Raw genomic sequence first — 13,124 nt, 5'->3', positions numbered from 1 at the left:
GGACCTAAGTTGTCAGGGGTCTCCAACCTTGGCTACTTTAAGCCTGGAGGACTTCAACTCCCAGAATTCCCCAGCCAGCAAAGCTGGGGAATTCTGGGAGTTGAAGTCCTCCAGGCTTAAAGTAGCCAAGGTTGGAGACCCCTGGATTAGATGATGTTGCTTCTCTTAGGGGCGATGTGATGGGGAACCTGTTGCTTGGTAAAACTCGCCCCTCCTCTGTCAGCGTTACCATTTTTTTACTGGACAAAAGGCAGAACAGCTAAATCTGTCTTTTTTTAAAAAAAATGATAGAAGGTTCAAATGCACAAATTAAAAAAGGGCAGTGGGGTGAGAAAGGCAAGCGTGAGGTTTTTTGGGGATGGGACTGGGAGGAGGTCTATAAAATGAGCTATTCCATTAATCTGAATTATTCAATTTTATCCTGCCTTTTTACATATTTATAGGAATTTACACACCTGCATACAGTATACACATGACCTATGTACAATATATATGTATGTCAACTCAAGGTAGCAAACATGCCTAATACAGTACTCCAGCTTGCTATTTTTTTCACAACAACCCTGTGAGGTGCTTTGATCTGTGAGGGAAGGATTGGCCCAAAGTCACTAGTTGGCTTTCATGCCTAAAACAGGACTAGACCTCAGAGTTCCCTGGTTTTTAAGCCAGCATCTTCACCACTACACCAAACTGGCTTTCTACAGTTAAAGAAGAAATGTGGTTGCCTAGACTTGAGCCACTGCAAACCAAGCATTTCTACACATTATTCCTGTCAGAATAAAGCTAGAAGGTCCAACCCTCTGGCTGAAGCAGGAGTCCTTATAGCAGGGGTGTCAAACTCATGTCACGGCAGCATCATGTGATGTATTGGGACTTTTTTCCCCTTCACTGAACCAGGTGTGGGCATGTCCAGCACATGACACATCTGGCCCATGGGCCAGGAGTTTGACAGCCCTGCCTTATACCATTCCAGACAAGTGACTGTCCATTTATTTTCTTAAAAACCTCTAGTGATGAAGCACCCACAACTTCTGAAGGCAAACTGACCCACTGATTAATTGTTCTCACTATTAGGAAGTTTCTCCTTAATTCCAAGTGGCTTCTCTCCTTGATTAGCTTCCATCCATTGTTTCTTGTCTTGCCTTCTGGTGCTTTGGAAAATAATAATAATAAAATAAATCAAGTGATACTCCTTGTTTCAGGCACTTGATCAGTGACCCTGCTGGATCTTCATAAGACACAAGATACCACAGTGAATTAAAATTGCCTTCAGGATGCAACTGGAGAATAATCCAAAGAAATGAGAAAAGTTCTTGCAATTGCACACTACATACAGCATAGTATTTAACCACCTAATAGCAGAATCCTGAAAGATTTTACTTCAAGTTTCTAGGGACCGCAAGCTAACATTGCAATGTGTATTAAGAGGCTCAAAACATCATCCATTTCTGTGCAGACAACATACTTCAGTTAGTCAAATTTAACACGATATATTGAATATGTGTTAATGAAAGTTCCGGAAAATTTTAGTTGGCTCTGGGTTTTAATTTTTACTATTCTTCCCCTCATGTTACAGTACCATCAACATTTCATTAGGTCCCACGGTTAGAACTGCAGCAAACATACAATGTATGTATCACTATTCTATCAGTTTTGCCTTGCACATTTACCTGAATTTCTCTCTCTCCTAAACCAAAAAGAGTAAACGATATAGAGGAATGCTCATCTGTGTTTCAGTGCTTATTAACTTAAGACATCTCATGGTTCACAACTATATTGTCTTCCAATTCTCTTAGTAAAAACCAAACAGCCTTAGTAATTTCAATAAAAACATTGATCCTGGTGACCTAGAGAGTTCTGAAAAGTACTATGGGGCAGTATATAACTCTAAATGCCATTATTATTCATTCTGTTGCATTGCAGCTGGATTGTTGGCAAATGGTCATTTTGAAAATAAAAATAAGGGGAAAAATAATTAAACTACCTTTAATTATACAAACATATTGTGACTACAAACATATTGTGACAATTATTTATATAACTCATTTCTTACATGTTTACAGTATCCCGCTTCTAATGCAAGTTGGTTTTCAATATAAACTATCATTATTGAAAACCACAAACTGGTTTACTCAGATGTCTCTCAGTTGCTGAATATACTCAAGGGAAAGTTTCATTTTGAAAGATGCTGGAGGAAATGGCTTGTTTTGAAAAAATCTGAAGGGCACAAAGTCTGTGCTAGTCAATGCCAGCTTCTTTCCCAGATGCTTAGCCACTTTCTTCTTCGTTGGTCTTCTATTTTGCAGTTGGGAAATCTCCATCGTTACATAAAAAGCCAACAATCTTTCTCCATTGCCACCATCTTTACAATCCATCTCTCTAAAATGAGAGAATCATTTGGAGCTATTGTTGTTGTCTGGATAAAACTTTTAGACCAACCCAACTGTAATCCCAATGCCCTCTAAAGATGAAGCTTGTCATAACACATCCCTATCCAAAAATTAGAAATGACAAAACTGCACTTCTATCTGGTGTTGTGTAAGTGGAGCTGGGGGAAGAAGGTTTTAGCTCACAGGACAGAGGTCCCACAGATGTTACGGATCTGCAGCTGCCTCCAAGTTGAGGTCAAAACTTGAATCTAGTGAGCCATTGTCTTGGTCCAGTTTTTTAGCCCACCACATCTGTATTTCCTGGTATAACTCCTGATGTTGTTCTTTCCAGCTCCTGAATTTTTCAGAGTTCAGTTCGGTGTCCTCGAGTAGAATATCAAGTAATTGGAGCTCAGCAGTTTTGGCCTGGGGAAGGAAAGGAATGTTCTAAGGCTGGCGCATGACTCACTTTTACAAGGACAAGAGAGGCCAAAATAGCACAGCCATTTGGAGTGGCTTTTAAATGGTTTGCTAGATCCCTTTCAAGAGAGACAAGGGCCCACCACCCTTACAAAGCTGTCGCAAAATATGTTGGGGTCTTGAGAAGCAAAACACCCGATATACTAATAAACTTCCAGTTACAAACTGTTCTCCCTTGAAGTCGTATTGACTTTATTCATGATATTTCTAATGCATCCAAGAGCCAAAAGTGTCTGGCCAGATTCCAAAAGGATTTAAAACTATTGACATTTTCTAAACCTTTAAAAGGAAAAATAAATAAATAAATGAACAAATAAATAAAATGCTGTTCAAAAACAGCAGAGGAAACATCAAATCCATTGTGCCAGATTGGTTCAACCTCTTACGTTATTAAGCCTAAAAGAGGACTATCTTTCCTTGGAGTAAAAAGACATTATTATGCAAATCAGGTATGCCTAAGCCCACACAGTTGAGGAAGTCTTTATAAAGAACAAGGAAAGATTCAACCTGGAAATAAGGAGAAATTTTCTGACAGTCAGAGCAATCAACCAATGGAACAGAAGTTGCCTTCTGAAGTTGTGGGAGCTTCATCACTGGAAGCTTTCAAGAAGAGACTGGACTGCCATCTGTCAGAAATGGTGTAGGCAGGGTCTCCTGCTTGGGTGGAGAGTTAGACTAGATGACCTACAAGGTCCCTTCCAACTCTGATAATCTGTATCTGTATCTGCCTCACATGGGCTGGACACTTGGCCTGGATACCAGGGCAAGAGGTCAGATGGACACCAGGCATGACATTAAAAAAATCTCCTTTGATATTAAAATATTTTGGTCTCAGATTGATCTGGGTTACAAGGAGCACATCAAAGGAGCACATCAAAACCTTGCATTGGACCCAGAGACAATCTGACAGTGATATATCAGCAGTATAGAAGCTCCTTTTATTGATTGAGAACTCTGGTGGCCCTATGTGGTACTTTCCACTACGGTATGGATCTGCAGGATTTCAGACACATCTATTTTTCCTATTTGGAAAAACCCAAGAATTGAACTCAGGATTCTCCGCTTAGAACAAATGCTATTCCCGTCCTCTCAGTGATATCCCCAATATATGTCATCTGAAGCAAATTCTTATAGCCTTCTTAGTGATAAGTTCAGCATATGATCTTATAAGGCCTTCAGCTCTTGTTAAGCCCCATTAAGGTTTCAAAAAGGAGAGTTACTCCGGGAATCCTTTTCAGGATTTATCCCGAAACCTCCCAGCTAAGTGTGTTGTATGGGTCTTGGGGAGATCCTGAGTTAAATCTCTATATAATCATGACAGTGGGCTAATTATGGTCTGCCTTACTTCTCCAAAGGATTATTGTGAGGCTCAAGCAAGCAAGAGACGGAATTATTTATGCCACTGTCTTTGCAAGAAAAGTAAAATATGATAAAAAATAAAATCCACATTTCACACATTTTGCAGGCTAGGATTCAAGAAAAGTAGCCATTAAAATATATATTTAAAAAAAGGATTTTCCTCTTTTGTGCCTATTTAGTGAAGTATATTACAGTTGTAAATGGACTAATTTACCTCCATCTTCCATAACTTTCTTTCAGTAAACAAAAACAAAAACAAACCCAACAAACCATAAAACAAGTCCTACCAACCCTCCCCCACCCCGCAAGGCATCCATCCCATAAATAGAGCTCTTTCTCAGCACAAATTTATGTTCCACCTGCCTTGAGTGTGCTTTGAAGCGTCCGAATCAGATGTACTTTCTCGTTGATCTCTGGGTTCTTGTTACGTTTGACAAATGATTTCCGGTAATATTCACGGGTGAACACCTGCTGCTTCCCAATGAGAGATACTCCTCCTTGTTTCAGACATTTGATCATTGCCTGAAGCTCTTCTTCTGCTGGATCTTCATAAGATACAAGATACCATCGTGTAACATCAAACCTCAACTTTTTACTTTTATATAAGAACATAAACTAGCCGTTCCTATAACAACAAACCTATCTAATCAGCAAAACCCCAAATTAAAGTTTCCACCTCAAACACAAAGTCCAAAAGCTGTTTCCAAGTAAGTACAAAATTGTGTTCTTTTCTTTAATCAGAGCAATCAATTTGGCCACCTCTGCTAACTCCATCAACTAAAAACGTCCTCTATTTCTGTGCAGACTAGCAATTCAGACCTTCAGAGCCATGAAGCCAGCCTGCTACTTGGGAAAAGAGAGAAGGAAGGAAAAGGGTGATAGAAAGAGGGAGAAAGGGGCTTTGTCAAGAACAGAATGGCACCATCTGTTCACATTTATTGGCATGAGGATGTCCTAAATAATAGTACCAATAGAACACACTCAATATGAAAATAAAAACAGTTGCCAAATCTTCATTTGGCTATTGACATATGCACACACATGCCCATACTCCCTGTCAGTTTGGCAGAGGAAGATGAACACTGTAGTCTGAAATATTTGAATAATTCCAGTTGGAGAAAGCTGGCCTAAAGTTTCATACCAAATTTTCTCTGTTTCAGTTCATCCGCTTAGAGATGTTCAACTATTCTAGCTTACCTTTTTCCTATTTGCCTTTGCTAAGGGAACACTTCAGAAAACCTATAGAGAAATCTGCACCATTTCATCTCTCTGCTTTAGGAATGATGTACAATTATAGTTGCTTTTTCCCCAACATTTCACCTGCCACGTTCTTTCCAGTGCAACTTGGGAAGGTACCAAAAGTGAGCTCACCTGGAGAAGAGGTAGATGCTATTTTCTCATCTACATTGTCCTGGAAAAGTGGGCTGCCCAGGTGGTTTTGGCTACTCCTAGTAGCCCCTGTTGGCAACTGAGCTTTCTCCAATTCCTTCTGCTTTGTCTGCCAGAAATGAAGAACAAAAATAATGGATGCAGATGAAATATAAGTAAATATGATCCCCCTTGAGCTCAACCTCATTACATCCAACATTGTTCTGCAGTGATCTCTTCAATGGTTGCCTTGCAATCCCTCCCAGCCAAATGCACGGATTCCCACCTTAAGTTTGCATGCTGGGATCAGGTCCTCTTTTTGGAAATCACAATATGCCTGTTGTAGTTGCCTCTCATTTCCCCCAAATAATAAAGTCCCAAACGAGTTTATAAAAGGCATCAAGATATTTTAAAATAAAAACAGCCCACTATTTTTACAATTATGCTCCATCAAGAAGATATTGACCTGATCAAAGTTATGCCTAGGAGAGTCATCCTCGTGATCTTCTGCTTCCGTTTCGCTGTAGCAATCTAAGTCAGAATGAGTCCAGAAGAAAAAGCAAATTGAATGGAAACTCTGAAACGGGATGAACTGCATCGCACCAGCTTTCTGCCTCCATCTCCATCTTCATTCTATCATCCCCAGCCATCATATTCCTTCCCGTTTCCCCTAATCTAAGAGCTGTGGTGGCGCAGTGGTTAGAATGCAGTATTGCAGGCTACTTCTGCTGACTGCCAATTGCCAGCAGTTCAGCAGTTTGATTCTCACCGGCTCAAGGTTGACTCAGCCTTCTATCCTTCCAAGGTTGGTAAAATGAGGACCCAGATTATTGGGAGCAATATGCTGACTCTGTAAAACCACTTAGAGAGGGCTGTAAAGCACTGTGAAGTGGTATATATACCTCCTATTGCTATTGCTGTCTTAACTATGCATGCCTGTCTGATAATGGAGGCAGATATTTTTGTCTGTCTGATTTTTTGGGTGTGTGTGTTATAGAATTGTCCTCTTGCTTCAGGGTCATCTTGCTTCTTGTTTTCAGGTCAATTCCTTATTTAATATATGTGATGCAGGTGTATCATGTCTACTTGGTCACTAAAAAATGAACAACTTTCAATAGGCACTCACCTTCTTGGTTAGATGGCCCAGATTTACAGGACACTGTATATTTGGTCATTGATGTGATCAAACGGCTGACCCACCTGGGAAGAAACACAGCTTGTAATTTTCCCAGGTTCCCAGGTGTCTTCCTTGCAACATGAAATGCTATGAATATGAAAATGCTGAAAACAAATTTGTCTTTAAAGCAATGCCTTTTTAAGGCTTTGTTGCTAAACTTTTATGCTTCTGGAATTTGCCAAAGGCCAGCAGCTTCAAGAATCTGTCTGCAAAATTTGCTGGTAATGAGCACTCCCTTATATCTTTGGTAGATTCTGTCTGGAATCAAATCAGCAAAAATTTCAGAGAAAGCTGCCTGTTTATAGTGCTTTCCTTCCCTGTTTTATTTCATCAGCAACAATCTGTTTAAACAGGAAGATCCAGAATGAAAATGCCGCTCAGGTTGGAGAAGCTCTTTGATACTTCAGGCTTTGATGGAGATGGTGATGATCAGTTTCTCTTGTTTGTTTATTTATTAAATTTTATGCCACCCATCTCTCTGGTAAGGCATTTCTGGGCAGCTTTCTTCCTAGATCAGTCTCTCCATCATCCACTTCCATAACTGAGCATAGGAATGTATTTCCACTCGTGTCCTCGTGAAGTACAGCATTCCAAGTTTCCATAACTTTGATTACAAAAAAAAATTCTAAAAGGAACTGTGTTGCACAGATGAACTGATAAATTAAATATAAATTAATAGGTTCTGCCAGTTGGGGAGATGAACAGAAAGTGACCGGGCCTACTTCTCTGCTCCTGTGACCCTCTATGATGGAGTTGCATGAAAGATCTGCTAATATTCCCTGAGGAACAATCTCAAGCTCTTCATGAGTGTCAATCAAACGCATTAGAGGCTACTCACATGCTCAGATCAGCCAGGGTTTCTGCTGCAAAGATGAAGGGCTTGTACTTCTCATGGGTGAGTTGGAAAACACTGGAGAGGAAAAAGAAGTGACAGTAGTGGGATTTCTCACAATTCCTTGCTATTGGGAATCACACCTATACCTAATTATCAATCTGCATGGATACAGTTGCATATGAAGCTTGGAAAGGATTGTGTAATCAGTGTGACTTTCCCTCCTTGAATTTTGCAAAGTGTATGGTTCCCTCAAGCCTACCCATAGTGCCCTCGGATATACAAATGGTAATTTGTAGGCTATGTGAGGATTTAACACAGAAATCCAGTTTGCTCTTAGTGGGTATACCTTGTCAATTAATAAACCAAATGTCAACTAAAAATACTTTTTAGTTGTCAGCAGAAAGGGAGTGGGGAAAGCAGTTCCTTAAAGGCTTCAGATAATCACTTTGGCAACCGAAGCTTCTGGCATGCCAAATTATTACTGGAGAGCATAATTGATGACTCTTGGCTATGGATGTCTCTCATTGGAGAATAGACATCCAGGGGGTGGGGGGAAGACCAGGGTCAAGGGTGAAATGAATGATGTGTCACAGTCAGCTGCAACTGGGAAACGGCAATATTCAACTCCTAATAAATCAATCTTTTTCACTCTGAGATATGCGGCTAGGGACTTATGATTCGAATGGGGGTGCATGTCGGACTCCTGACACCAAATACATTTGGAGCCCACAAACTGCTGAAGGATCTCTTCTAGCTGGAATTATGAGAGTTTAACATATCTGAAGGACTTCAGCCTTGGAGAACGGATTGACAGCTTGTTCCTTCTCAGAAAATGGCTCCATTGAGTTTGCACTCACTATTTCTTTTTCTGTTCCTTGGTGCTCTCCAGTCTGTAGGCAGATACGTTGACCAATCCCACAGCCTTCTCATCCTGGTTTTCAGAAAAGGAAGAGGAAAGAAAGAAAAAAAGAAAAGAGGTAGAAGTATTAATATTTGGCCACAAACAGAAGGGTTTGGGACATTTTAAAGACTTTTAATCTATCACACATTTTAAAAAAAAAATGAAGCCAGACTTCACTGAATGAATGGAAAAGACTGGAGTTCCTCCATTCAAGAGGATTTGATCTACAGACGCTTGTGACAAGGTAACATTGGCTACTCTTAAAGGAACAACCGAGAACCATCCATGCGATGAACTGCTCTCTTTGCTGCCTTTTGTACAAAGAAGCTCTAAAATATTCAGTGACCCAGATCAAACAACCAAAACAAACCTTTAGGGAATAGATACTGCTTTTTAAAAAGTTGAATTAAAAATTCACTTTTTTATGTTTGCATCCCATCGAGAACTCAAGCAGCAAGCATACACTTCCTTTCCATCTTTCCACAAGGAATTTCTATGAAGCTGGATCTTCCCAATCATCCTCCTGCACCTTAACCACTGTACCACACTGTCTGTGTGAAAAATCCATGCAGGCTAACTAGCAAAACGTGTGTATCTTTTGAAATGCAACATAACTGGAAGTCAAGACTGGTGAAGGCCAGGCTAAAGCAATCACTGATTTATTATCAAACTTATATTCCATCTTTTTGCACAACTCTAAGCAACATGCATAATACTTCCATTTGTTTTCTCAACAAGAACCCTGTGAAGGAGGCTGGGCTGAAAGAAAGGGACTGGTCCCAACTCCCTCCCCTCCCTCTTTCCTCCCCTCCTCTTCTTCCTCTCCCTTCTCTCTCTCCTGTGTTTTCCTCAAATCTTTCTGGAAATGGAAGAGAACATTTTGATGTGGATCTTCCAATCCACGTGGTAACTACTTGAAATGGGAAAACATACCCCCTGACCTTGACATTTTGAAGGGCTTATAATTTCCTGGGCGTAACATCCCTCAAGAACTCAATCTCTAACATGCTATAAGTGAGGGCATCTCCAAAATAGTGGCCTTGCTCATTTAGTGGCACTCACTCATAAAGTTATTATCTTGGCCTATCCATGCATTGTTGTTATTTTTAACAAGGTTTTTAAAAAATAAATGGAAAACTGATACGCGGCAAAGGAAGTCCAGCCTCTCTTTGAGTTTAAGTATCTTGGAATGCACTCACTTTGGGGTTGCTGTACCAGTAAAGGTTGTGTCCTTTCAGCACGAACCAAAACCGTTTCCATTTCTGGGCCATGAAGCCCATGTGATCCTTCTTTTTTAAGAGCCAACCGTCACAGTCCACCTGTCCCAGTTCCTGGCAGGAGATGCGTCGACGACTTAATCGGGTAGTGACTCCTCATTAAAGCAAAAGGGAAAAAAAAAGATTGCCTAACACACCACAGTTAAGTTCAATTGAGGGAATGAAAGAATTGGTGGAGTTAGAAGAGATCCTGCTCTCACACAGTGCACATTCACACCTGCACATGGTGCACATCCAGACACATGCGCCGTATCTTGCTGACTTTGGAAGGAGTTCACTCAGGGATGTCCAACCTTGGCAACTTTAAGACCTGCGGACTTCAACTCCCAGAATTCCCCAGCCATCTGGGGGGGTGGGGTAGTGTATCAAAATCCTTCATTCATGATCCTTAGTTTAGTAACTATTCGAAGTTACAACAGTGGTGAAAAATTGATTTATGACTGGTCCTCTCACAAGTGTTGCGGCATCCCTGCAGTGACATGACCACAATTTGGGCACTTTGCAATTGGCAGGAATTTATAAGGGTTGCAGACTCCGGGTCCTGTGGTCACCATTTGCAACCTTCTCAGCCAACCTCTGACAAGCAAAGTCAATTTGGGAAACTAGATTTGCTTAACGATCGTGTGGTCTATGGAAAATCTCAGTCATCCAGGTCTGGATGTCCCAAAGATGCTTTTTCAAGGGACAACTGGACTTTCTGGTTTTTTTTCTTTTGAAGATGTTTTGCTTCTCCCCCAAGAAGCTTCTTTGTCTCAGAGCTGAAGAAGCTCCTTGCATGGGAAGCGAAACGTCTTCAAAGAAAGTCTTCACCAGAAAGTCCAGTTGCCCCTTGAAAAAGCACCTTTAATGACCATGGCAAAATAGATCATAAAATTGGGTGTGCTCATGTGATGACTCACTTAATGGCCATATCACTTAATAATTTATTTATTTTTATTATTTATTTATTTATTTATTTGATTTGCCAATTGTTTACAAGATAATAAGTATAAGTGTATACATAGTTGTGAATACATGAAATGGGTACATATAAGAAAAATAAAAGAAGAATAAGAGAAACAATAGGACAGGGACGGTAGGCACGTTGGTGCGCTTATGCACCAAGTTCCAGTCCCAACTGTGGTCATAAGTTGATGGGTACCCGTAGCTTGATATTCAGGCACCCAGCCCTTGGTGAATACAGAGAGGTTCTACTTACCCTTCTGCCTCCTTCGAATTTCAGCGCTGCCCTGTAGGGATCACATAGAGAGAGAAGAAAACAAGGTGACATGATTGATGAGGGACTTGAAATATGCAACCCTCTTTCAAAAACACAACTTTCTCTACTCTTTCCTCCCAAACCCAGTTCTTCTGAGGCCGAGTGGCAACAGGTTGGACAAGGAAGTACCATATGTGCATGTGAACTAATCAATGCGATTAAACGTTTGGATTTGGATGTCTGCATTCAAATCCATTTTGTAAATCAAAAATTAAAACGTAGCATTTGTTTGCACGGTCCTAATATATGTAAATCTCACATAAAATGCCTCTTATATTAGCATCTTCCCTGTGAAGGTGTTAGTCCTAAACAAACCAGTAAGTTAGTAAAAGCTGGGGGGAAAGTCTTACCTCTTTGGAATCAGCCGATGCCAGCCCCTGTTGCCCTCTGACAAATCCGTTCTCATGTCTTGCAGAGTTTCCTTGTTGATGCCCTTGCTTCCTGGGACTGGAAGGGATAGTGGCATCTGGAGATTTAGGCCCCATGGCATCTGCTCCAAAGCCCTGCCTTTCCAGAGCAGGATCAGCCAATGCCTCTGGAAAAAGCAGAACGAAAAAAAACAAGCGCTCAATAAATTAGATCATTTTGGCAGGAGGCCCATACAGTAGAAATAATGCATGGAAAGCGAAAACCCAGCAAGTATGAGGAGCAAATCCATTGGCTACTTCCAGATGTACTAAACAAGAGAATGCCATAAGTGGCAATGAGCCAATACAGACTTTAACATGGAATCTATCTGGATTTGGGGTCCATTTGAATTTTTTAACTGTTATTCTTTGGTTTTGGGGTGGGGGGGGGATGATAATGGTGATTCCTGAGCTCCATGGGAAAAATGTGATATAAAAGTAATATATAAATCAACCACTGAATGGAAGAGTCCAGGATAATTCTGCAGTTCTTCACTAGACCCAAGAGATCAGGCTCCTTACCTGCTCCAGAAAGGACTTCTTCCAGTCTACAGATATTATCCACAGGATGCCTGCAATCAATTCTCTTCTGATCCTCTTGAGCAGTGGGAAGATCAAGCACAGAATTCTGGGTTCCTTCGAACTCAGCCGTCATGCTTTAACAACAAGGGAAAAAAAAATATAACCTTTGATCTGCTCTATTAGATAACAACTATATGTCGCTGGTCAGAAGCTCCCCTGCCAGATATCAAATGGCATTCCTGCAAGATGAATGCATGTAAGGTCAAGTAAGGGAAACATCTGAGTATTTGTGGGCCCCGAGAACTCAAAAATTGGCTGCTGTCCCTTCTTTTGCCACCAAATGTCAGGAGATGCTGGATCTCTATTTCAACTTATCAATCCTAGTTATTTTCCAGCCCAGCCTTCCTTAACTAGATGCCTCCCAGTTAAGACTGAAACTCCCATCATTCCCCAATCAGCCTCCCACTATGCTGGCTAGGAATTCTGGGAACTGCAGTCTCAGCATATCAGACATTGTCAAACAGGGGAAGACTGTACAATCATTAGATCATAGGAATAAAACTGTAAACTTTCTTTTAACAAAACAAGCAAATGTTTTTTTGCACCATTTAATCTCCCAAACATCTTATTAAACAGCGAGAGAAATTGAAAAATAATGTGTAATTCAGCAAGGGGAGCATCCTATCAGTGGTGGACCAGTACGCAAGTAATTGTTGAGAACAGTTGTGGACAAAATGATTGGTGGGCTGGTTTTTCTACTCACAAAGAAGAGCTACAATAACTAGGTACAAAACATCTGTTTACAAGGTTATTAGCTACTCTCCCTTCTGTATGTCTACTTTTATTCCTCTTCTGGGCAAGGGTGCACATTTCCAAGCCCCTGGTGAAAACATCTCAACCCTTGAATTTTCTATGAAATCTCATGATACCACCCATTTGTGGCCCAGAAGCATTGCTGGGTTTGATGACGACAGAAGACAAGGATCTGGGCTATCGTCCCCAAGGACACTTACAATCCCTCCCACATGTTATATGGGGGAACCCTTATAAAAAGATGGAAACAAATTAGAGGAAAAATGCCTAATTTTATTATCGGAAAATTTAAAGTGCAGCCAAGATGTAGCTTGAGTAATAGGAAGGGGGAAGGTCACTAATTTCTTCAAGAGATATT

The 13,124-nt window shown here is 40.7% G+C and overlaps 1 protein-coding gene across 2 annotated transcripts in view; it reads right to left on the bottom strand.

The window, feature by feature from the left end:
* Window positions 1-1,724: 1,724 nt before the first annotated feature.
* Window positions 1,725-13,124, bottom strand: part of CNKSR1 (connector enhancer of kinase suppressor of Ras 1) — a 28,992-nt gene continuing 17,592 nt past the window's right edge. For both annotated transcript variants that reach the window (XM_087970638.1, XM_087970639.1), the window contains exons 11-21: window positions 11,954-12,087; window positions 11,375-11,559; window positions 10,965-10,995; window positions 9,689-9,861; window positions 8,446-8,519; window positions 7,592-7,663; window positions 6,703-6,776; window positions 6,043-6,107; window positions 5,580-5,706; window positions 4,572-4,753; window positions 1,725-2,795 (exon numbers count right to left, since the gene is read on the bottom strand). In XM_087970638.1, the coding sequence (XP_087826764.1) occupies window positions 2,595-2,795; window positions 4,572-4,753; window positions 5,580-5,706; window positions 6,043-6,107; window positions 6,703-6,776; window positions 7,592-7,663; window positions 8,446-8,519; window positions 9,689-9,861; window positions 10,965-10,995; window positions 11,375-11,559; window positions 11,954-12,087 (1,318 nt within the window). In that variant the 3' untranslated portion in view covers window positions 1,725-2,594. The remainder of the gene's footprint in view (window positions 2,796-4,571; window positions 4,754-5,579; window positions 5,707-6,042; window positions 6,108-6,702; window positions 6,777-7,591; window positions 7,664-8,445; window positions 8,520-9,688; window positions 9,862-10,964; window positions 10,996-11,374; window positions 11,560-11,953; window positions 12,088-13,124) is intronic.

The sequence above is a fragment of the Notechis scutatus genome, chromosome 8 (assembly GCF_049901735.1).
Source record: "Notechis scutatus isolate UNSWTSFEM ecotype Mainland chromosome 8, rNotScu1.2, whole genome shotgun sequence".
Classification (NCBI taxonomy): domain Eukaryota; kingdom Metazoa; phylum Chordata; class Lepidosauria; order Squamata; family Elapidae; genus Notechis; species Notechis scutatus.
This window is presented reverse-complemented; position numbering and strand designations above follow the sequence as displayed.